The 22,090-nt window shown below is 48.6% G+C and overlaps 1 protein-coding gene across 1 annotated transcript in view; it reads right to left on the reverse strand.

Annotated features, from left to right (window-relative positions):
• LOC141975885 (opioid-binding protein/cell adhesion molecule homolog) overlaps positions 1–22,090 on the reverse strand; it is an 801,915-nt gene that overhangs the window by 686,902 nt on the left and 92,923 nt on the right. Inside the window, 2 exon segments of the mRNA XM_074936555.1 lie at positions 6,662–6,772; positions 6,775–6,841. Of these exon segments, the coding sequence (XP_074792656.1) occupies positions 6,662–6,772; positions 6,775–6,841 (178 nt within the window).

Here is a 22,090-nt window from a genome sequence, read left to right on the forward strand (position 1 = left end):
AAGAGGGGCATGAGCTGTTTTACAGGGACAGCATTAGGGACAGGAGAAGCAAGATAGGGCTGTCTGAATAATTCAATATTCTGTTCAAGGGCAGGTTAAAAACAATGTTTCAGGCCAACATAAAAGGAAAATGTTTTCAAATTTGCTGCAAACCGAAAAGTCAAAAAATGTTTGGATTCATGTCAATTGTGAAGATTTCAAAAAGCTGTTTTGTGGGTTTTTTTTTTTTTAAATTCGAGGGATATTCCAAAATGAAACATTTTTCCGTAATGAAAAGCCAAAATATTTTGTTCAGGAAATACTAAAATGAACCCATTTGATATTCCATTCTTTTTCTGACCGATACAATTCACTGAAGTTCCCATATCCTTTTGTTCAACCTGAACCTGCATTTTTCAGGGGGGAAAAAAAAAGGTTTCCCATGAAAAATTTCACCCAGCTCTGAAGCAGGGGTCACCTCCCGGGGCGTTGGAACACGACGGTTGCTACAGTCCCTCATCAACAAGCCAGTCTCAAAGCCATTTACTGGGGCTCTGGCCACCAGGTACAATGAACAGTGCTATACAATGGGAGCTTTGGGGTTAGACGCACCCTGAGATTCTCCTCATGGTGGCTACAGCGCCTCCTTTGAAGCACGGCCATAGCCACTCTAAACGATTCTGGGTAGCACTTGGGAACTAAAGGGTTCCAACTGCAGATAACAGAGCAGAAACAGCGGAGGGACCAGGTGGGTCGCCGACCTAGTTCAACTGGTGGCAGGAAGCAAATGGGAAGCAGGAGCCAATCCCCGGAGCAAAAGGTGGAGCTTCCTGGGGGGCTAAGCCATTGCAGTGGTAGCAGGCTTCTACATGGATTCCTTGGGGTCTGCTGGGATGGATTTATGGGCAGTGGCAGCAGCAGATAGGAATTCCCTGAGAGGACCCTCGCAGAGATTTCTTTGCCCAGAGATCATGCTAATGGATGTCACCAGGGGAGGGGATGAGCTGCACCTTGTGGACCTCACTCACCTGCAAAATGGAGACGACGCTTTCCTACCTCAGAGGTGGGAGAGGGAAGAGCCGTGAGGCAGAATGAATCGCCCAAGGAAGACTCTGGAGATTAAAAGCATTCCAGTACCGAGTATTTGCGAGGGAATTATGGGGCAGAGATGAGGAGCTGGCGGGCAAAACAGGGACACAAGCAGGAAAGGAAAATTTATAGCCAGCCATGAGAGCTAAGTAATAGCTGCTCAGTTCCAAGGCACCATGTTTTGGCAGCAGGAAATACAGGACCACAGAGGCCCTTCTATTCCACTGCCTGCCATTCATTAACCAAGGGAGCCAGTGCTCAGCTGACAGGCTTTCCTACAAGGATCAGACATTAGGGTTTCAGGGGGGATTTTGCAGGGAAGCTTGGGGGCCAGCAGTCCAGTGACTCCCCTGGCAAAGTATCATCGCTCCACAGATGGAAGTACTGAGGTTGGAGATGGAAGATAAGGAACCTAGTTTGAATAGGGCTGTTGTGTTGGGCTCCCTTGTTGGGCTGGGCCTTTGGGCTGTGGGAGCCCAGGCAAAGACGAGATTTGCAGCATTCCCCCCCACCCCCTGGTCATTGCTCTGTTCACCCCACCCAGCTCAGCAGCCCTCCTGGACACAGAACTGCCTCCTCCTCTCAAAAAGCCCTGCTGTTTCCCCACTTGGTCTAGCCCAGCGGGCTCATTTCATTCCCAAACTACCCCCAGCCCCAGAGCCAAAGCAGAGTAACTCAGGGTGGCCTAGTGGGGAGAGACCACAGAATTCTCATGCTATTTCAGCAACAACTCCTTGTGCACAGCACTCCAGCTGGTGGTCGACTCAGCCTGTTCCTACGGAGCCCCTGCTGGATTCTGGATCTTCTGTCTGGATTCTGTGTCAGGAAGGAGGAGGCTCGACATGTCTCAGCTTGTCTCCTCATTCCCAGGACAGACCCCGGCTCCGCTGGTCCATCCCACACTCTAACACGCCTAATGGAGGGGAGTCTCCCAGGTGTCTCGGCGGCAGAGCAGCATCTCACCGTGATAATGTGGGATGGCATCGCCTTGCTATGCAATGACATTACAGGCTAACCACGCCAAGGCATGAAACTGTCATGTGGCCCGATTTTATCGGCAGTGGGTAACCATTGCCTCAGCCACCTCTAAGATCTCCTGTCCCAGATTGGCTATTGGGATTGCATGCAGTGGAGCTATACAGATTTACGCCAGATGAGGATCTGTCCCTGAGTGTAGTCTTTACAAAAGACTGACAATGAATGGCCTAACTCTGGTCTCACTCCAGTTTTACACCAGCGTAGTGCCATTGCTTTTAGTGGCGTCGCTCCTGATTTACACCAGCGTACATGAAACACCACTCACAGTTACACTAGTGGGTAAGTTCAGAGTAATTCTACTGACTTCAGGAGAGATACACTCCTCTCCATCGGGACACAGCTTGGCCCTGAACCTCTAACAAGACCTCTGACCCTGAGGGTCAATAGGTGACCATAGGAGGGACTCCTCTTCAAACCCCAGCCTGGAAAGAAGTGACTAACCCAGCTTCCATGAGAACAACTCAAACTGCAAGGGCAGTGAACACGTGTCCCTATGAATAAAGCAAATATCAATGCCAATGGAAACTGCAACACATGCATAGAGCGTCTTGGTCACCGATGGGCCATGCAGAGTAACTCAGGATACCTCGCCCCTCCTCCCCCAATCCACCCCCAATTTCTTTATCTGACCCACAACATCCCCCACCAGTCCAAATCATAACTCAGTGCCCAGAGATGCCCCTGCAGTTTGAAGCACTTGCTGTTGGCTTCACAATTAAGTTTCCCACCCACCACCTCCCTGTCTTGCGGCTCCAGGCTCGTTAAAAATCTTCATTGTCCTTCCCATCAGAGAGATTCTGCCTCAGAAAGCAATTTATGGCCACCGACCCCCTTCCCTAAAGGCACCAGGAGACAACAGCATTAGCCTTAGACATTATTCCGAGATGGAAACGTGTCTTACCAAGAAATGAAAAGCTGCAGAGTAAGGCGCTATTTGTGACCGGAGGGGTCAAGGTTTCATTATTGCATTAACCTTTCGTGTCTTTAGACTCCACAAGAGTAAATTGGTAACGAGATGACATGAGCCCCTCTGGGAGAAACACATCTTTCCAAACAGAAGATACAGAAAAGAACAGAGGGGAGAGAATGAGTGAGTGAGAGAGAAAACCTGCAAATAAGCCATTATGGCTAATAATAACTTTGCAATGCTATTTTCTGCAGGAGCCTTCAAGTTGTGATGTTTCCCTTCACTCTAATTATACCTTCTGAGCAAGTTCTCTTCTCACACCTCACACGAGGCACCCTGCAGGATTAGCATAAAGTTCGAGGGGAAGCAGTTTTAAGCTCGAGACCTGCTTCTGAATATCCCGTGGGAGTTTCACATGCATAAAGCATGAGGGATCAGGCTCCCCAAATAATTGACACTCCTAAACAACACTGTGGAACAGGTGCCTCGGGTCGGCAGGCTGGATTCTAATCTCAGCTATGCTGGGCTCCAGCTGGCGGGACTCAACGGAAGGTAACTGAGTTATTCCAGCGTCGCTGAAATCAGAATGTGACCCAAATACTGTTGCTGGGTTTACAAAAGCTGGATAGTATTGATATCAGTTGTAATTATGTAAATAAAGATCTTCAAATGTCATGCTTCAGGCCATTAACTGATCACTGCAGGGGTCAGGAAGGAAACTCTTCGTCTGTGCACAGCATTACATGGCTAGCCAGGTGTATTAAAGGGAGGGTATTTGACTTCTTCTGAAGTATCAGGCATTGTTGATTAATGTCGAAGGCAGGTTTCTGGATATGATGGAGCAATGATTGGTTCAGTATGGCAAATTCCTATAGTCTGGTTCAGACCACAGGAAAGTCAGAGTTAGAGCAGACTGGCGTCTCATCAGAATGCAAACGAAAGGCTAGAGCTTCAAAGTTCCGCTCCAGAACCAGAACCAAGTTTGGAGTACTGGACCCCAGGCTTTCGGCTCTCCTCATTACAGATAGCGATGCCACAGCCTGAAAGTTGGATCAGTCCCATCCATCATTAGGATAGCAGGGGACCAGGACCCTCAGAGCACTGCACAGCATCAGAGCTGCAATTCCCAAGTACAGCAGGGCACAGCTCTGCCTGGCTTTGGTGGGCACCTTTACTAGACCCCTGCAACTCACCACTGAGAATTCCCAGAACCTCCCACCAACATTTCACCCGCAGCAATTCCACACCTGTCAAATTCAATTCATTTGCAATTAAATGGGGCACTTTCACATCTCTGCCTGTGGCACATAACAGTCTCGTCTCCTGTGGGTCTCATTACCGTCGGGTTTAGCATACAGGTGCTGGATGGTGCTGGTGGCCTGCGATACACGTCAGACTAGATGAGGGGTTCCCAAACTGGGGGTCGTGACCCCTCAGGGGTTTGCAGGGTTATTAGGTGGGGGGGTTGCAAGCGGTCAGCCTCCACCCCCAAACCCTACTTCGCCTCCAGCATTTATAATAGTGTTAAATATTTTAAAATGTGTTTTAATTTATGGGGGGGGGGTCGCACTGATAGGCTTGTAGTGTGAGAGAGGTCACCAGTATGAAAGTTTGAGAACCACTGAACTATATGATCTGATGGCCCCTTATGGCCTTCAACTCTGGGACTCTAAAAGTGGCCAACTCTTCAGTAGAGCTTTTTCGATGCAAGCCACCCTCACTCCTAAAAAGCGGCCCTGTCTTTCCCTCGAAAAACTCGAAAAGCGTGAGTTCAAGAAGTTTTCCAGGAAAAAAACCCCTTGAATGAAGAGGAGCTTTGAAGTTCACATGCCCCGAGCGCTGCCCCACCCAGTCTCCTAAGCGCCTCTCTTTGCAAAGTTACAGTTGCACCTCTTTTTCTCAAACTGGGGGTCGGGACCCCTCAGGGGGTCACAAGGTTATTACACGGGGGGTCGCGAGCAGTCAGCCGTCACCCCAAACCCCGCTTTGCCACCAGCCTTTACAATGGTGTTAAATATATAAAAAGGTGTTTTTCAATTTATCAGTGGGGGGCGGGGGGGTCACACGCCAAGGCTTGCTATCTGAAAGGGGTCACCAGAACAAACGTTTGAGAACCACTGGTCTAGGACATTGGCACAGGCTTGGGCAAAGATTTTTAAAACATCGTGGCAACTAATCCTGCATAACAGCTCTGAACTGGCCAAGCTAGGAACAGTGTGTGACTCATCTTTGAGCAGAACGCCTCCCCGACGGCAGTACCCACTAAGAAGTGACCAACATGTCCTCTGCTCAGGAGCAAATTTCACAGAGGTTTCTGTCAATAGGTATCAGATGTTGGGCTCTCTCTCGAAGTTGGGGCTGCTATTCTGATTGACCTTTGGCCGGTCCAGCAGTATGTGGCTTTAGCCTCATAGCTCATGCCTCACTGATTCTGTCCCAAGAGGTATTTTTTTGGTGTAGGAGATCTAACACTTCCCCAGCCTGCCTCCCTGCCCACCCACCCACACAACCCCTGTGAAAAAAATAAAATGGCACACTGACAAGCTATTTAAACACAGAGATCTACCCTGTCCCCCCGCCTTCCCCATGCCAGTGTAAATCACAGCCATGACCAAGGAGAGGCATTTGGATTACAGACCCAGGATGGGATTAGGACATCCAATTCCCATTCATTTTAACAGGAATTGGGTGTCCAAATCTCTTAGGCAGCTGGGCAGATCTCAGCCTAAAAACACAAACCATCATCAACTTCTGTCGCTTGTACCATTCCCCTGCCCTTTTTTGTCAGTGTTATCCCTCCCATATGGCCAGTGGGGTGGCATATGCTGGATTGTGTCTCGGTGCCCACGCTGAGACCTCGTCTGTCAAGTTTCAGCCCAGAGTGGCTCTCCAGAGGCAAATTACCATAAACCCTATTACAACTGGCGTATCCAACACCCTGAGCCCTGATGCTAAGCTCCCGGCGAGTGTCGCAAGGAGGACAGTCCATCATTCTCAGTGTTGCATTAAGGCTTTAGGGAAGTCCACACCTGCTCAGCTTGCTACGGTTGCAGCATCCGTGCCTCTTGCCGCAGACTGATTGCCCAAACCGGGGAACAGTGGCAATGGGTGTCAGTGTGGGGAAGCGAGCCCCAGGGAGGGAAGGAGAAAACAAGACGATGCAGGATTGGGGGCTGAGCCTCCCAAAATATGAGAGGGGAAGCAGGTGCTTTGGGAATGAAATGGAGATGGAGGGCACTGAACTTTGAAGGAAAAGGCTCCCCCATTCACTGAGCATGTAATAAGGAGGGAGAGAGAGAGAAAGTGTGTGTGTGTTACCGACAGACTTCTCCGGAGCATCACTGTGCCTGGAAATACCATTCAGCTAATTCCTGCGCATGCAAGAGCCTCTTCTCCCCACGCTGTTCGGACAGCAGCCGGTCTCTGTGCCAGCTCAGCGCTCATTTGGGAGGCAGCAGCCTGGGCATAGATCTTTGAACCCAGCTCACAGTGGCTGCTAAAAGCACTCTGCTGCAGAGCAACTCCTGTGTGTGTGTGTGCGCGCGTGTGATGCACATACCATTTCGTTCTCCCTCCCTCTGGTCTAAGATCCATGCATCCCCTAGACGGACAGAGAGAGAGAAAAAAAAAAACAATTGCCGGCTGTACCTGGGATGAAGAGCAGGGCGGTTGTGGCTGTGAAGACGATCCAGCAGGCAGGATGGTACATCTTGGAGCTGCAGGAGTCTGGAGGCTGCTTGGCTTGCTGCTTCCGCTGTTTCCTCTGTGCTGAATTCTGAGCAGGTTTAAATCCAGTGTTTGCAGAGGGAGGGAGAGTGAGTTAGTGAGCTGGAGAGAGAGAGAGAAAGAGAGAGAGAGATGGGAACAGGCAGGCAGTGTCTCTGATTTTTCCCTGCACATACACACAACTAGCAGAAGAAACACCAGCACTAGTCTGTGCAGTGGGGAGAGCAGACCTCCTACCAGGCACTCATTGGTTCGAGCCTCCTGAGTGACACACAATCACCCGCTTCTTCTGGAGGTTCCACTCTGTGGAGCTCACTGCTGCCAGCTGCCCCCTGGGTGCACCTCCCACTTGCGCCCCTGGGTCCTGGAGCGGGCTCTGTGGGACTGGCACAATGGCAGGGCAGGGGAGACTGATCTGATGCCAGCAGCACCGCACTAGGGGAAAGGAGTGCGCACAGTGCCACCGACGCTCCCTGGGCTAGTTCTCGGTTAAGGCTCTGAGCTGTCCTTCATGCAAAAGGGCTGGGGAATGCTTCATCAAATTAGATTGCTTGGGGATTATAACTTGTTGCAGCCATTCCAAAGCTGCTGAATGAGTTAGAATCTAGAGCATGCCTGTTGCCTCCCATCTGTCCGCCTCGCTCCCCTTCACCCTCCGTTTTAGCCACGAGCGTTACAATCGCGGTAGGGTTTCCACTACAAGGTACACACACCTGGGGGCTTCTCAGGGTCAGGCACGGATGCTGAGAGCCCCCAGAGCTAGAGCTTTATAAGCCAGCAGCTCTGCCAGCTGCCAAGGGAAGCGGATTGAGCAGCCCCGCATTTTAGCACCTGGGCATCTTTTAAAAGAATCATAGGACTGGAAGGGACCTTGAAAGGTCATCTAGTCCAGTCTCCTGCACTCAGTATTATCTAGACCATCCCTGACAGGTGTTTGTCTAACCTGCTCTTAAAAACCTCCAATGATGGAAATTCCACAACCTCCCTGGGCAATTTATTCCAGTGCGTAACCACCCTGACAGTTAGGAAGTTTTTCCTAATGTCCAACCTAAACCACCCTTGCTGCAATTTAAGCCCATTGTTTCTTGTCCTATCCATTCTCCTAGTAACAACCTTTTATATACTTGAAACCTGTTATCATTCCCCTCTCAGTCTTCTCTTCTCCAGACTGAACAAACCAAATTTTTTCAATCTTTCCTCATAGGTCATGTTTCCTAGACCTTTAATAATTTTTTGTTGCTTTTCTCTGGACTTTCTCCAATTTGCCCACCTCTTTCCCCAAATGTGGCACCAAGAACTGGACACAATACTCCAGCTGAGGCTTTATCAGTGCAGAGTGGAGCGGAAGAATTACTTCTCGTGTCTCGCTTACAATACTCCTGCGAATACATCCCAGAATGATGTTTGCTATTGTAATACAAACAATTAATAATGCACAGAGAGTATCTTGCATTACTGTTTCCATGGGCAAACAGAAGACTTCAGTCTCCAGGGCTGTCGATACCTCACCTTTCACCAGACTAAACTCACTTTGAAAAAAGGCAACAACCCCTTCCCCCACATATGACAGCTGAGATTCTTGCCCTGCTGCCTGCTTCCTGCAGATAGGCAAGGTTCAAACTCACGTATGCAAGTGCTTTATCAACATAGAGAAGACACAAGATGGATGGATAAGTTGCTCAACTCTCACATGGCAGAATATTGTTCTGTCCTGGATGGATCCAGGTTAGGCACCATGCTGGCAAGGCTGGGATTGCAGCAGATAGAGCTAAGGAAGGAGGTCAGGCTGCCAGTGGAGAAGAGGAATATCTGTCTCCTCTCCATGCACCCCCTCTGGCTGTTTGAGGAATCGGGCAAGGAGGACCCAAATGGAGCCCATAACACCACCACTATAACACTTCACCATAGCAAAGCACCGTACTAACATGAGAACGAACCCTTACAATACTCGCTGTGAGGTGGATAAGCATTAGGATTCCCATTGTACAGATGGAGAAGTGAACTAAAGGGTTAAGGGAACTGCCCCAAGTCAGAGAATGAGTTGATGGCAGAGCTGGGAATAGACCCCAGGAGACCTCACTCCCAGTCCACTGCTTTATAAAGCCCTGTGCAGGACTATTGAATCCTCCTCCTGCTATTACAGAAGCGGGTCCTGCAGGATGCAGGGGATCTCAGTCGCACTGCAGGGCTCTGCTGTTCTAGACGCTTGACAATATTCTCCCTCGGAACTAGACATAAGACTCTGCCACCCTGGGTTCTAAGTCCCTGCCCTGCTCTAATGGCTGGAGACCACCACAAAATGAACATGATTCAGATTGCAAGGCCAAGCACTCCAATGTTAGGAAGTGCCAGAGGTAAGGTTGTTTGTGCAACAACATTCAACAAGTGGGTGTAAAACAAGTGGGAGGAAAAAAAAGATAGGAAAGATGAGGGGAAACGATTTGGCCACCCCGTGCATATGCATTACAATACAGCTTTGAATTACGTGATCACGTGCTGTTTGTTGTGGTCCTGTCTCTTCCCTGCCCCTGGCTCCTTGTGCCAGTCCCGTTCTCAGACCCAGTCTCCACTCCCCAGGTTTCTCATTCCAGTCCCAGTCTCCTTGCCCAGCCAGGCCTACTCTCCCGCTCTGGGCTCACTGTCTGAATCCCAGTCTCTCCCAACTCTCAGGATGTCTACATTGCCCCACAGTTTGGATAGGGGTGTGTGTGGGGGGTGAATAGCAGATGCATCAAAGTATTGTGCTGTCATGTCACACGTGGATGCTCCCAGGCACAAACTAAAAGGTCCCTACTTCATGTTACTGACATCCCATTTGAAGAGGACTATGGAAATGCAAATTAGGAACCTTTTAGTTCGAGCCACACCATCCACACAGGGGAGTCACAGCACAGCACTTTGGTGTGCGCTGCTATTCACGCCCCTGGAGTCCTGCTAGTTTTCCACCTCCCCACACCCAGTCCCAGTCTCCTTGCCCAGCCTGCCCCAGTTCCCACCCTTCCACCGCAACTCCTTCTCCAAAGTCTGCTTGCCCAGCTAGTCCTGGTTCCTCATCTGATTTGTCTCTCCCCCATAACCCAGCTCCTTGTCCACTCAGTCCAAGTCTCCCCTCCCCAGCTTCTCATCTGATCTCAGTGCCTCCCCCATTTCCCTCACTGGCTTCCAGTCTCAGCCTCCCTGCCGAATCAGTACCAACCTGCCCTTCCTACTGGTTCACAGTCTTCTTGCCCAACCAGTCTCCCTGCGTCCAACTGCCAGCCAGTCTTGGTCTCAGCAGGCTTTCTCTTCCCCTGCATCCAGCTGCTGCCCCCTCTGCATTCGAATCACATGGCGTCTTCTTCCACACTGCCTGGGTGCCAGCTGCAGGAGGTGGTGGATGTCACTGATAGCATATCAGAGACAGGATCCCGGCTCTCCATTCTAGTGCCCTGCCCCTACCTGGAGCAGCTGTTCCAGGGAAAGTCCTGCTGGGCCCTGGGCTGGAGCGTGTTTAGTCGCTCAGTGAATAGTGCGAACATGCTCTGGTCACCACAAGAAGCTATGAGAGACTCGAGCATGCTCAGTGAAGGTGGAATCTTCAGTGGTTTTATCTGCTAAACACTAGCATGTGCAAACTGCAATTTTGCAAATTCAAAGTCTTATAATTTGGGCAGATATGGGCAGATTTTCAAGGGAATGGCAAAGGCACATCCCTGATGCAAAGGCCACCCTCCACCCCCTCCAACCAAATTTCAAGCTCCTGTTTTGAAGCATGGGGACACTAGAGCATTTCAAAGAGAAAGGTCTCAAGATGTTTTTTTAAACATGGGCAAAACAACAGTTTTCCATAGCCTCAGAAACAGTTGAACCATCTCACCTGAAAATTTCCCAAAAAATTCAGCCTGACACAAACACCCACCACAGAAAACTTCAGGCCAAGCAGTTAAAGTATGGCAAAATTATAAGCAATTGAAAACAGGGTCTTGTAATGGGAAATGTCAGGCAACCTTAATCATAAACAGTGCTTCCAGCCCTTCTTTGTTGATGTCTTTCAGAAGGAAGTAAAGGACAAAATTATATGATGGATTCCAAAAGACCCTACGCCCTCCAAAAAATCCTGGAGGTATTAATCATCTAATAAAAATAGTTTTCTTTTTTCTCAGTTAACTACTTTTTAAAGGATTTTTAATACATTTCTAATGCACACAGCCATACACACCTCTGCACACTGCCTTAATCCACATGCAGAGGACAGAACTAGAATGTGCTTCAAAACGGTTACGGCCCTAAACTAGAAATCTATTCCCGACTCTGCAAAAGACTTCCTGTGTGGCCTCAGGCAAGTCCCTTAAATCTCCCTGTGCTTCAGTTTCTGAATCGGTAAAATGGGAACAACAACTGTGATCTAGCTCTTGAGAAATTAAGAAGCTAAATCCATTACAGTATGCAAGGCGCTCCAATTGTTGTTTTCAAAAAAGGGGGGGAAAAGAAAAGACATAAATATGTATTTCACCAGAAGAGCTTTTCTTGGAGATGTGGGGAAGGGGTTGTTTGGGTTTTTTGACATTAAATAAAGAGACTCCAGACTGCATACTTAAATTTGACAGGCAGCACCAGCTCCGAAAGAAAACATTATGGTATGCTGGGTGCATTTAAACATGATTTTTAGAAGTGCGTTTTAGGGTGTTCTTTTCAAGCTGCCTCAATGCAAATTTATTAGTGGGACCAGTCTAGTCACTTGGGTAAATAATACACTATCTTAAGCCTTCGGAGAAAAAAGAAATTCCACCTCCCCATCCCTCTTTCAGAGCAAAAAATTACAGGAAAAAAAAGACATCCAAAAAGCATTAACATCGGTACAAGACTACAGAAAACAGACACTTTAGAGAGATAAGAGACTTGGTGTTCTGGGCGTGGATTGTATGCAAAGCAATAGGACTTTGCCTTGATCCTTTTGCTAGTTTGTGTCACTCCCCTAGCATCATAGAATGGTTCTGTGTTTGTATAGTACCTAGCACAATAGGGTCCTGGTCTATGACTGCGGCTTATAGCATGTGCATTGTGGTAGCGCCTAAGAAGTAATAATAATGGTGTGAAATCAGATGGTTAAGGAGGAACTAGGGATCTAAATAGGGAACATGTAACATGCTGGCTAAGTATGCTTTCCCCCTGTAATGGACGCTCCACATGGAGGACAACAGCCTACAACTGCTACCAGGTAATAAGTTTAGGTTAAGTGGAAGAGGCCCATGCTTTCAGGCTGAAGGTCTGGTCCAACTGATGCCCTGTGCTGGGAGGTTGTTTCATGAGCATATCTAAGCAGGACCCTATCACAACACTAGCATAGTGTGAGTAGGTCCAGCAGGAAGACACTACCCCACCAGCCGCTTTGCCCAGGGCTGGATTAATGCAGGGGCTTTAGGGGCTGCAGCCCAGGGCCTCGGAGTAAGGGGGGCCCTGCAGGCCAAATGAGGCCCACTGATTTTTTTCATCAGTTCCTGAGCCTCGGCGCCCTCCCCCCACCCAGGGCCTGGAGTTGCGGCCCCTAGGAGAGGGGCATTCAGGGAATCTCTGCACGCTGCCCCAGCCCCCAGCGCCAGCTCCGCAGCTCCCATTGGCCAGGTGCCGCGGCCAGTGGGAGCTGCGGGGGTGGCGCCTGGGGCACCTGCAGCCACAGGCCGCCTGCACCACACAGCGCAGCCTGACCCTTCTGCCTAGGGGACGGACATGCCGGCCACCGCGGGGAGCAGAGCAGCACAGAGCCAGAGCAGGCAGGGATCCCGCCTTAGCCCTGCTGTGCCGCTGACCAGGAGCTGCCCAAGGTAAGTGTGTCCCGGCCGGAGCCTGCACCCCACTCTCCCGCCTGCACCCCAACCCCATGCCTCAGCCCTAAGCCCACTCCCCCACTCCAAACCCAAGGGGCCCCACAAAATCTAATAGCCCCGGGCCCACAGGGGAGTTAATCCGGCCCTGGCTTTGCCCTGTGGTGCTCCTCCTCACCCACATTTGTTATGCTGTGGATTGTTAATGTTGATTTCTCAGTGCCCGTCTGTCAAGGTTCCTTCCCCACTCTGAACTCTAGGGTACAGATGTGGGGACCTGCATGAGAAACCCCCTAAGCTTATTCATACCAGCTTAGGTTCAAAACTGCCACCACCAAAGTGTTACACAAAGAACAGGGAAAGAGCCCACTTGTAAACGTCTTTCCCCCCAAAATCCCCCCAAGCCCTACACCCCCTTTCCTGGGGAAGGCTTGATAAAAATCCTCACCAATTTGCATCGGTGAACACAGACCCAAACCCTTGGATCTTAAGAACAATGAAAAAGCAATCAGGTTCTTAAAAGAAGAATTTTAATAGAAGAAAAAGTAAAAGGATCACCTTTGTAAAATCAGGATGGTAAATATCTTACAGGGTAATCAGATTCAAAACATAGAGAATCCCTCCAGGCAAAAACTTAAGTTTCAAAAAGACCCAAAAACAGGAATATACATTCCATTCAGCACAACTTATTTTATCAGCCATTTAAACAAAACAGAATCTAACACATATCTAACTAGATTGCTTACTAACTCTTTACAGGAGTTCTGACCTGCATTCCTGCTCTGATCCCAGCAAAAGCATCACACAGACAGACCCAGACCCTTTGTTTCCCCCCCTCCAGCTTTTGAAAGTATCTTGTCTCCTCATTGGTCATTTTGGTCAGGTGCCAGTGAGGTTATCTTAGCTTCGTAATCCTTTACAGGTGAAAGGGGTTTTCCTCTGGCCAGGAGGGATTTAAAGGTGTTTACCCTTCCCTTTATATTTATGACACCGTCCATGGCTCTAACATAGGTATTCTCCAGTTTCCCATCATGCGGGCCACCCCCACAACCCCATGTGCTTCAAGCTAGGGAGAACTTAAGGACATATTGTTTTCCTGAATTCCCAGATTGTCAGTGATATTCAGTCTCTCCTGTGTCCTGCAAAGCCTATGAGTCAAGTCATGAAATAACTATTATGGGTCCCCTTCATTCATCTAGGGAGTACATGGCTCTGTAATTGGGGAACGGAGTTGCACGGCTGCCAAGGACTGCAATGTGGGAAGACATAGGAGCTGAATGGTGGAGGGGGGTCACAGGGAAGGGGAATTTGGCACACTGACCTTCTACCTAATGCATCGCAAGTAAACCCTGTGTGCCTATTGCCCCACCCCTGGTAGCTCAGCTTCTCCATCCCCTCCTGACCAACCCTACACCTGGGCTTTGGCTTTTGAGGCTCCTCTGGGTAAAAGCCATGTGTCTGTCTCTGCATTTGGGCAGCACCTTGCACGTCTTAAGTCATAACAGCTTGCATGGTCCAGCAGACCTGTGATGAGCCGCTCTGCAGCCTGGAGACACACTGCATATCTTACACTCCCTCCCCGCACTTCCTGTGCTCCTCTCCATCTCTCTTCCCCCCTCCCTTTTTTCTGTCCCCTCTTCCCTGTCTCTCTCTTCTCCCTGTGTGTGTTTGTGTCTCTGTCTCTCTCTGAATGAAAGGCTACCCTTTTCTCCTTGACATCTTGTTAGAATGTGAATACAACATCTATTGATTTGCATTTCATGCAAGCACACACACACAAAAATCTCACTCTCTGAACTCACGTTTACCAAAGGGATAAGCACAATGCACAGGCAAAGGCAGCTGTAACTCGCTAGCTGTCTGCTATCAGAACCCTCCAGAGACCCGTTGCCTCAGATCCTGCAGCCAGGGCACAAGGACCATTTGTGAGAGGCACTGAGGCTTGCCCTGAGAGGTGTTTCTTGCTCATGGACCTTGCTGCAGGAAATGAAAAGTCCAGGTGCAGTAACTGCCACCTCCATCTAACTATCATGTTCCCTCTTGAAGTATCAGAAAAATAAACAATATCATGCACATGAAAATAAAACTGAAATTAATGCAAAGAGAAGAAAATATCACTGTAGTGACCATTTTTATCCAGTTTTCTCAAGGCTTCAACTAGGTCTTTGATTTTATGCCTGCATGTAACTGCAGGTATGATTTTTATAGTGAAAATAATCGTGAGGGCAGTTTTTAGTCCACAGCTCTCTACCTGGTTTGCAGGCCTCATCAAGTGGCTGTATAAGTGATGTTTGGGGCTGTATAAGTAGGAGCATTGCCAGCAGATTGAGGGAAGTGATCATTCCCTTCTATTCGTAATTGGTGAGGCCTCATCTGGAGTACTGTGTTCAGTTTGGGGACCCACACTACAAGAAGGATGTGTGCCCTTGTTGCCAAGAAGGCTAAATTCGTTCGGATTGAAGAGAGCAGAAATTAATAATCAAGTGAAATCCCCAAACAAAAGGTCTTTATGAAATGAAAAGCCAAAACGTTTAGTTTTGGAAGTACCAAAATGAACCAATTTTGACATTTCCACATTTTTATTTGACTGAAACAATTTGTCAAAGCTACTCAAATTCTAACATTTTTTCAGTCAACCCAAACCTGCATTTTTTGGTGAAAAAACGGTTTGTACAATAAAATGTTGCCCAGCTCTCTTCCCAAGCTCTTTGAGGACAGGTGAGAGGCCGGGAGGTTGAGCTTTTAGCATTCCACTCTTCCTTCTGACTCCAGTAACTGAGTAAGGCGGGGATTCTGCCTCTCTGCTCTAGGGATGCTGAGAAAGGCATCGAAAAAGCCTATTCCAACCGGATTTAGATGCTCATCTTACCTAGAGTGGGCTCCTGTCCATGCGTGCATGGAAATAGAATCCCATTTCTTCTCTTCCACCCAGGGGCTGCAGTCTGTCCCTGATGTGTGTCCATATAAATGCAGACTTCAGGATCTTCTACCCCAGTATGATCCCTAGTGCCCATTCCAACTGAGTACAGATACTTAGCTCAGATTCTTCTGCCCAAGGACCATATCCCTCAGCTACCCATTCTAGTAAGGCAGAGATATCTGGTTTAGATTCTTCCTAAGATAGTTCAGCAAGACCTGGTGTTGGCCTGAACTTGAGCTCTGGATCTCCTGAGGTTACCCCTGGCCACACGTGCTGCCCACACAGACTGCACACAGCATCATGTCCACTGGACGTCACCACGGCTCCTGGGAAGGAGCAGCTAAAGGAGCACTTACTAGGCAGTAAGATAATAACTGAACTGTGAAAGGCTGGGACAGTGAAACATCTCAGGGCTCCATACTGGAGGCAAACTCAGTACAATCAGACCGAGCAGTATGAATGGCTGAAGAGGATAAGGACGAAGTGGGATGGAGTGAGGGAGGAAATACACCAAGGTGCATTGTTCATCCCTTGAAGTGGCAGCTATTGAAAGCCTTTAAGAGCATTAGAGTCCTGGTTTTGTTCTTTATTTTTTTCCCCTTCTTTTCATGTTAATCTGCATACAGTCCACGTGGGACTCTGAAATCATGCAGCTGAGGTAGGAACAATCCAGCTGACCGAGCATTGAAAATAAAGCAACCCCTACCCTTCCAGAACAGAAAACAGCACCGCATGGCTAGCAATTGGGGAGACCACCTTTGTCCCTGAGGTCACAAAACAGGCACAAACCTTGGCAGGTGTGTAAAATGGGGATAGCTGTCCTTGCTCACCTACCACCGCAGGGCTTGGGGAGGATTAACGAATATTCGTACGGCACTTTGAAGATAAAGAAGGCTGCGTAAGTGCTAATAACTAGGGGACAGGCAGGGAGATTGGGCTGAGGAACCCAGCTAGGCAAAGATTTCTTATCATCTCCTACTCGAGCTGCAGTCTTGGCAGAGGGGATGCTGCCCAGGTCCAGTTGGAAGGTAGAGTGGGAAAGTTTCCTAGGAGAAAAAAAAAATAAAGTGTGTGCTGATAGCAGAAAAGGAGAGAGATGAAAAGAAAGGATCTAAGTCTCTAAAAGCCAGACACACCTATTATTGATTTAGGGTTGGCAGGAGCTGGTGTCCTGCTAAGTGCACTTAGTTCCTCTTGTTCGATGTCAGAATGGGGTCAGATGGACAAGACACTAATTCCACTCTTTACTAGCTTGGTGTTAAAACCAGCGGCCTCTGAAGTTGTCCTGTGCACACCCAGAACCCATGGATTCAACAGCTGCCAGAAGAGGCTGGGACTGCAGAAAGGAAAGCGCATTCCAGACTAGGGTGACTAGACAGCAAGTGTGAAAAATTGGGACAGAGGGTGTGTGTGTGGGGGGTAATAGGCACCTATAGAAGAAAAAGCCGCAAATATCGGGACTGTCCCTATAAAATAGGGACATCTGGTCACCCTATTCCAGACCCACATGCTCACTTCTCCCAGCGCCTCATCTAAAATGCTGGGGATAGGAAATCCCTGAACGTATGTTAAACAACTAACTTACAAGATACAAGGCACGTGGAGATGTTGGATGTTGAACAACTGGAAGCTCCGCGAGGCCATTCCTTCCCCAGGGCCCACACAATAACATTCTGTACTGCCAGCACTGCACGGTAACTGGTCGGCACTCCGCAATATCACTCCAAAGCCGTGGCCTTGGCAAAACGCATTGGTTCTAGTCAAGGAGAATAATGGAGACAGCGTCCAGAAGGAAAGGCCAAAGGTAATGCAGGTATGACAAAAAGGATGTTACTTTTTGCTACACAGTGGGGCCCAGATGTATGTGTGGTGTGTTTGCGACTATGCATCCATATTTTCTTTCATATTATATATATATATATAGAGAGAGAGTGTGTGAATGTACATGTAAATACACACACGATTGGTGTGTGCATATGCATGCTTTTGTGTAGGTGTTTACAAACACACAATACACTAATTCCTATTCACTAACATTTGCACTTACATTCATATGAACTCAGGTTTGTAATCAGACATGCGTGCGTGGGTACACCCCTGCCCTAGCTGCCCCTGATATTCCCCAGGTCGCACACCTACACATGCCCTTGTGGGGAGGGGCTCATTCCTTTCCCACTTGTTACTCCTGCATGTCCATGTGTTCCTTCTGCTGTTATGGCAGACTCTTTCCATGGCTAATGAGCATATCCCTTCCCACTCCGGTGTGTCTCGGTCAGCGGGGCCCTGCCACTAAAGTCAGACTCCTACCTTTGGGGCCCATGGAATGAATGGGATACTCCACACTCGGCAGCTTACGTTGAGATGCTCTAAGGGCGCATCCTCATCACTAGGGTGTCCACTCATGTCTGGACCCAGAGTTGCAGGGGACTTCACCGCTCTCACTCCCCCCGTTCCTGGCTACTTTCTTTACCTTGCACTGGCCAGTTCCAGTTGATGTCTCCACCCAACTCTCTGACTCTTGTGGCTCAGCCCCCCGCACAATTCATTTCCCTTCCAGGGTACTCAAAGTCCCAGTTAATGCACCCAAAAGATCCTTTGCCCTTCTTGGGCTTCTCAGTTTTCCTCCCTCTGGTCGGAGCACTGGCTCCTCGGGCTTTTCACTGCTGGGAATCCGAATACCACAGACTGGTCTTCTGTCCCCTTATCCTTGCCAGCCCTAGCTCAGGGCTCCCTCACAGGAGCCTGTTCTGCTCCCTGTGGATGCCCCAACCTGACTTCCTGAGGTTCTTCCCAGTGGGGAACTCCCCTGGTTCCTCCTTCCAGAATCTTCCCTCCTCTCCTGAACAGCCAGCTCTATTGAAGTAGTGCTCTCTCTGCTTCACAACCACAGGGTCAGCTTCTCGTCACACCCCATTCCGCCCAGTGTGGGTCACTCATTAGCCCTTATGTCGCCAGCTCACCAGTGAGGCTGAGGGATAGCTGCTAAGTCATAGGCCAGGCTGAGCCCCACTTGCCTCAGAGGTCCAGCCAGCCCATGACAGGCACACAAAGGAGTCCAGACGGATCAACCTCTCTGCTCCAGGGAAGGGAAGGTTTGTCTCCTGCTCATGCTCAGATGGCATGTAATGTCCATGCAGGCACAGACATTGACAGTCTGGCTCAGATGTATATTCTCTTTCACACACACACACACATATATAAGAACATAAGAATGGCCCTACTGGGTCAGACCAAAGGTCCATCTAGCCCAGTATCCTGTCTTCTGACAGTGGCCAGTGCCAGGTGCCCCAGAGGGAATGAACAGAACAGGTAATCATCAAGTGATTCATCCCCATCGCCCATTCCCAGCTTCAGGCAAACAGAGGCTAGGGACACCATTCCTACCCATCCTGGCTACTAGCCATTGATGGACCTGTCCTCCATGAATTTATCTAGTTCTTTTTTTAACCCTGTTATGGTCTTGGCCTTCATAACATCCTCTGGCAAGGAGTTCCACAGGTTGACTGTGCATTGTGTGACCTCATATGCACTATAATAATGAAGTTGGGTGACGTCATATGCACTACACGTGCCTGGCAGAGAGAGGCCTCCAGACTCCTGTATGTATGTACACACACACACACACACACATATATGCTCCTTCCCATGTGCTATCTAAGGTAGTGTTTCCTAAATGTCTGAAAGCTACTAGCAGCCCCCATGTGCGGCTGAAGCCACAGCCATCTCAATTTATGCATCTAGTGCTGCTTCACACACCTGGCTGGGGGAGAGGCGCTCTCACACCCCATACTTCAGCAAACCCAAGCTCTCTATCTTAGGTACTTACATGGCCTCCATGACCACAGTAGCTGAGCCCCTCACAACCCCTAGGGACAGGCAGTGCTATTGTCCCCTTTTACTGATGGGCAATTGATGCACAGAGAGGCTAAGTGACTTGCCCTAAGGCCACAAAAGAAGTCAGTGGCAGAGCAGGGCCTGGAACCCAGGTCTGGGGACCGTCCACCTGCTAATCACCCCAGCACTCAGAGAACTTACTGGTTCAACTGTGCCTAAACCGCACAGGGACACTCAGATCCGCACTGGGAAGGGGTAGACCAAAGTCATTCACTGAAAGGAGCAGCCAGGGGAGAAAAAAAGAGAAGGAGGTTGGGGGGAAAGCTGACAGCAGTTTTGTCCCCCAACCCCATCAGCCGACAGTAAGATCCTCCCACTCCAGCAGATGATGAAATATTGGATACCCTCATGCAAATCTTTGATCACAGTGATTATCCCTCACTGTTGTATACAAAACACTTTATCTCTGAGCAGAAATCAACCTCCCTCAGCATACTCTTCCCCCCACTTCCCCATTCTCCCCCTATCTGAGCTGATGGACATATTATCACTGTCGCTGATGGCAGAATTTCCATTTTGCATCAACACAGTGATGGGGTGAGAGAGGAGACTCTTGTTCCTTTAGCTTTGATCAAAATGTCTGAGTGTCAGAGAGAAGGGAAAAAAAGAAGCAGGGCAGAAATGATGAGTCCCGATCCTTACGTTGGAGACAGTTCAAGGATAATTCAGGCATCATTTACTGGCTGCATATTTCTTTGAGGGAGAAAGAAAACATTTTTCTAGCTTTCCTCGTTTATTTTCCTCCCAGTCTGGAGGCTTTGCTCATCAGTTCTCTGTCGCTCAGGAAGAACAGAGGGCTCTAGATTAAAGGGAAACACAGAAGTAGAGAGAACATTGTACAGACAGCAAAGGGGACAGAGTCAGGGAAGAGAAAGGAAGTTTGCCATGCTAAGATTTACACTTCAGCTCCAGCAGAGGTTGAGTTTAGACATGGACACCGAGCTGCAAAACTCAGACCCAGATCTAAACTTTCCCCCAGTTCAGGGTCCTTTTGGGTGCAAGTATTCTTGCACTGCCTCTAGGGATGTTAAAATAAAATGGGTAGCACCGACCCAGCCAGCAAGGTATGATTTGTCAGGGGGGGTCTCTCAAAGATATTTCAAATACACACCTGGGTAGACAGACAGCATGTTAGGCTGATAGCACAAAGCACATGCATCAGCAAGACACACTGTCTCCTGCCAATATTGATCATCGTAACCTGTGGGAGGGACCACTTCCATGAGTGAGAGACAAATTCAGTCTCTCTGGTCCGTTCAAGCCCTGGCTTCTCTGCTAGGAGGGCCAATAAGGTGCCAGGTTTTGAGGAGAGTTTTGTGCCAACGTTTTCTTCATGGGGATCTGAACTGAGACCCACCAAGTCATTTCACACGGAACCACAACATGGTAACTATTTCCCCTCACTGCTGACACAGGCTGGAGTAGAACCAGCAACTTGGAGGCAGAAAGCACTGTCCCTTTACCAACCTCTTGAGCCCCTGACTCTGCCAGTTAGAAGCAAGCAACCTTTAAAGCAACTGAGGGGCCCATTACCTCTTCAGGAAACCAAACCTTGAGATCCTTAGTTATTTCTTTGCTGTAGCAGAACATCATTGAAAGGTATGGGTGTTTGTCTAAGTTAAGAAGCTCACGTTTTGTCCCTTTAAATGTATATTTCCTGTGATGTATCTACAAAGATGGAAATACAGAACGAAGCTGGAACCTGTGGAGATTGAGTTTTGACTTCATGGAGTATAAAGACCTCGCTCTGAAGCAGTTGCTCATAATAGATCATATACCCCTTTAATCAAGTTTTTCTCCCAAAGCACAAAATGTTCCAGGGAAAAAGTCTTTGGGATAACTACTGGCAACCAGAGTGATGGAGATTAGTTTGTCCTGAGTTTTCTTCTAATCCAGAGACCTGTTGATTAGCACTATAGCGACATTTTTTGACCAACAATTTTTCAGCCACACCAAAACATTTTGCAAATTCGTGACAATTTCATCAAATTGTTTCAGTCCAAAAAAAAAAAAGCCCTTTAAAAGATTCTGAAAATATGGAGAGGTTTTGTTTTGACCGTTGTCAAAGGGAAACATTTCGATTTTTCAGTTCAAAAGGAGTTTGCAGTTCTGAACTTCCTTTAATTTTATTAAAAACAATCCCCAGTTGACCTACAAGGGTGTGAAGAAAGGGCTTGCCCAAACTCATGGTCCAAGTCGGGGCAGAGCGGAGAAGCCTAGATTAGAGTAGATGGTGGGTGACAAGGAGGAGGAAAGAAGTGGTTTCTCTCACTAGATTGTTGGGGAACAGGGAGCAGCCCTTACAACCAAGAGACCCTGCAAGGGAACAATGCAAAACAGGAAGGTTAGCTCTGTGGTTAGGGTGCTAGGACTCTGGAGTTCAATTCCCTGCTCAGTCACTGACTTCTTGTGTGACCTTGAACAAGTCACCAAGCCTCTCTGTGCCTCTGTAAAATGAGGATAATAGCACTGCCAACCTCACAGGGATGTTGTGAGGACAAATACATTAGAGATTATGAGGGGCACAGCTGCTGTGGTGATGGAGATCATCTCTACATACCTGAGAGACACAAACAGGTGTCTAAAGAGAAAATTCCCCATCCCGCCTCGCAAAGAATGTATTTTCCATATGCTGCCTGCTCGGTTATACGCTTTTTAAAATGCGATTGCACAGATATTTCAGACGCATCGTGTCGTACCATCTGTTCTGTTCTATACTGCAACCAAGCCTGGCCA

This window comes from Natator depressus, chromosome 22, assembly GCF_965152275.1.
Source record: "Natator depressus isolate rNatDep1 chromosome 22, rNatDep2.hap1, whole genome shotgun sequence".
In the NCBI taxonomy this organism is placed as follows: Eukaryota; Metazoa; Chordata; order Testudines; family Cheloniidae; genus Natator; species Natator depressus.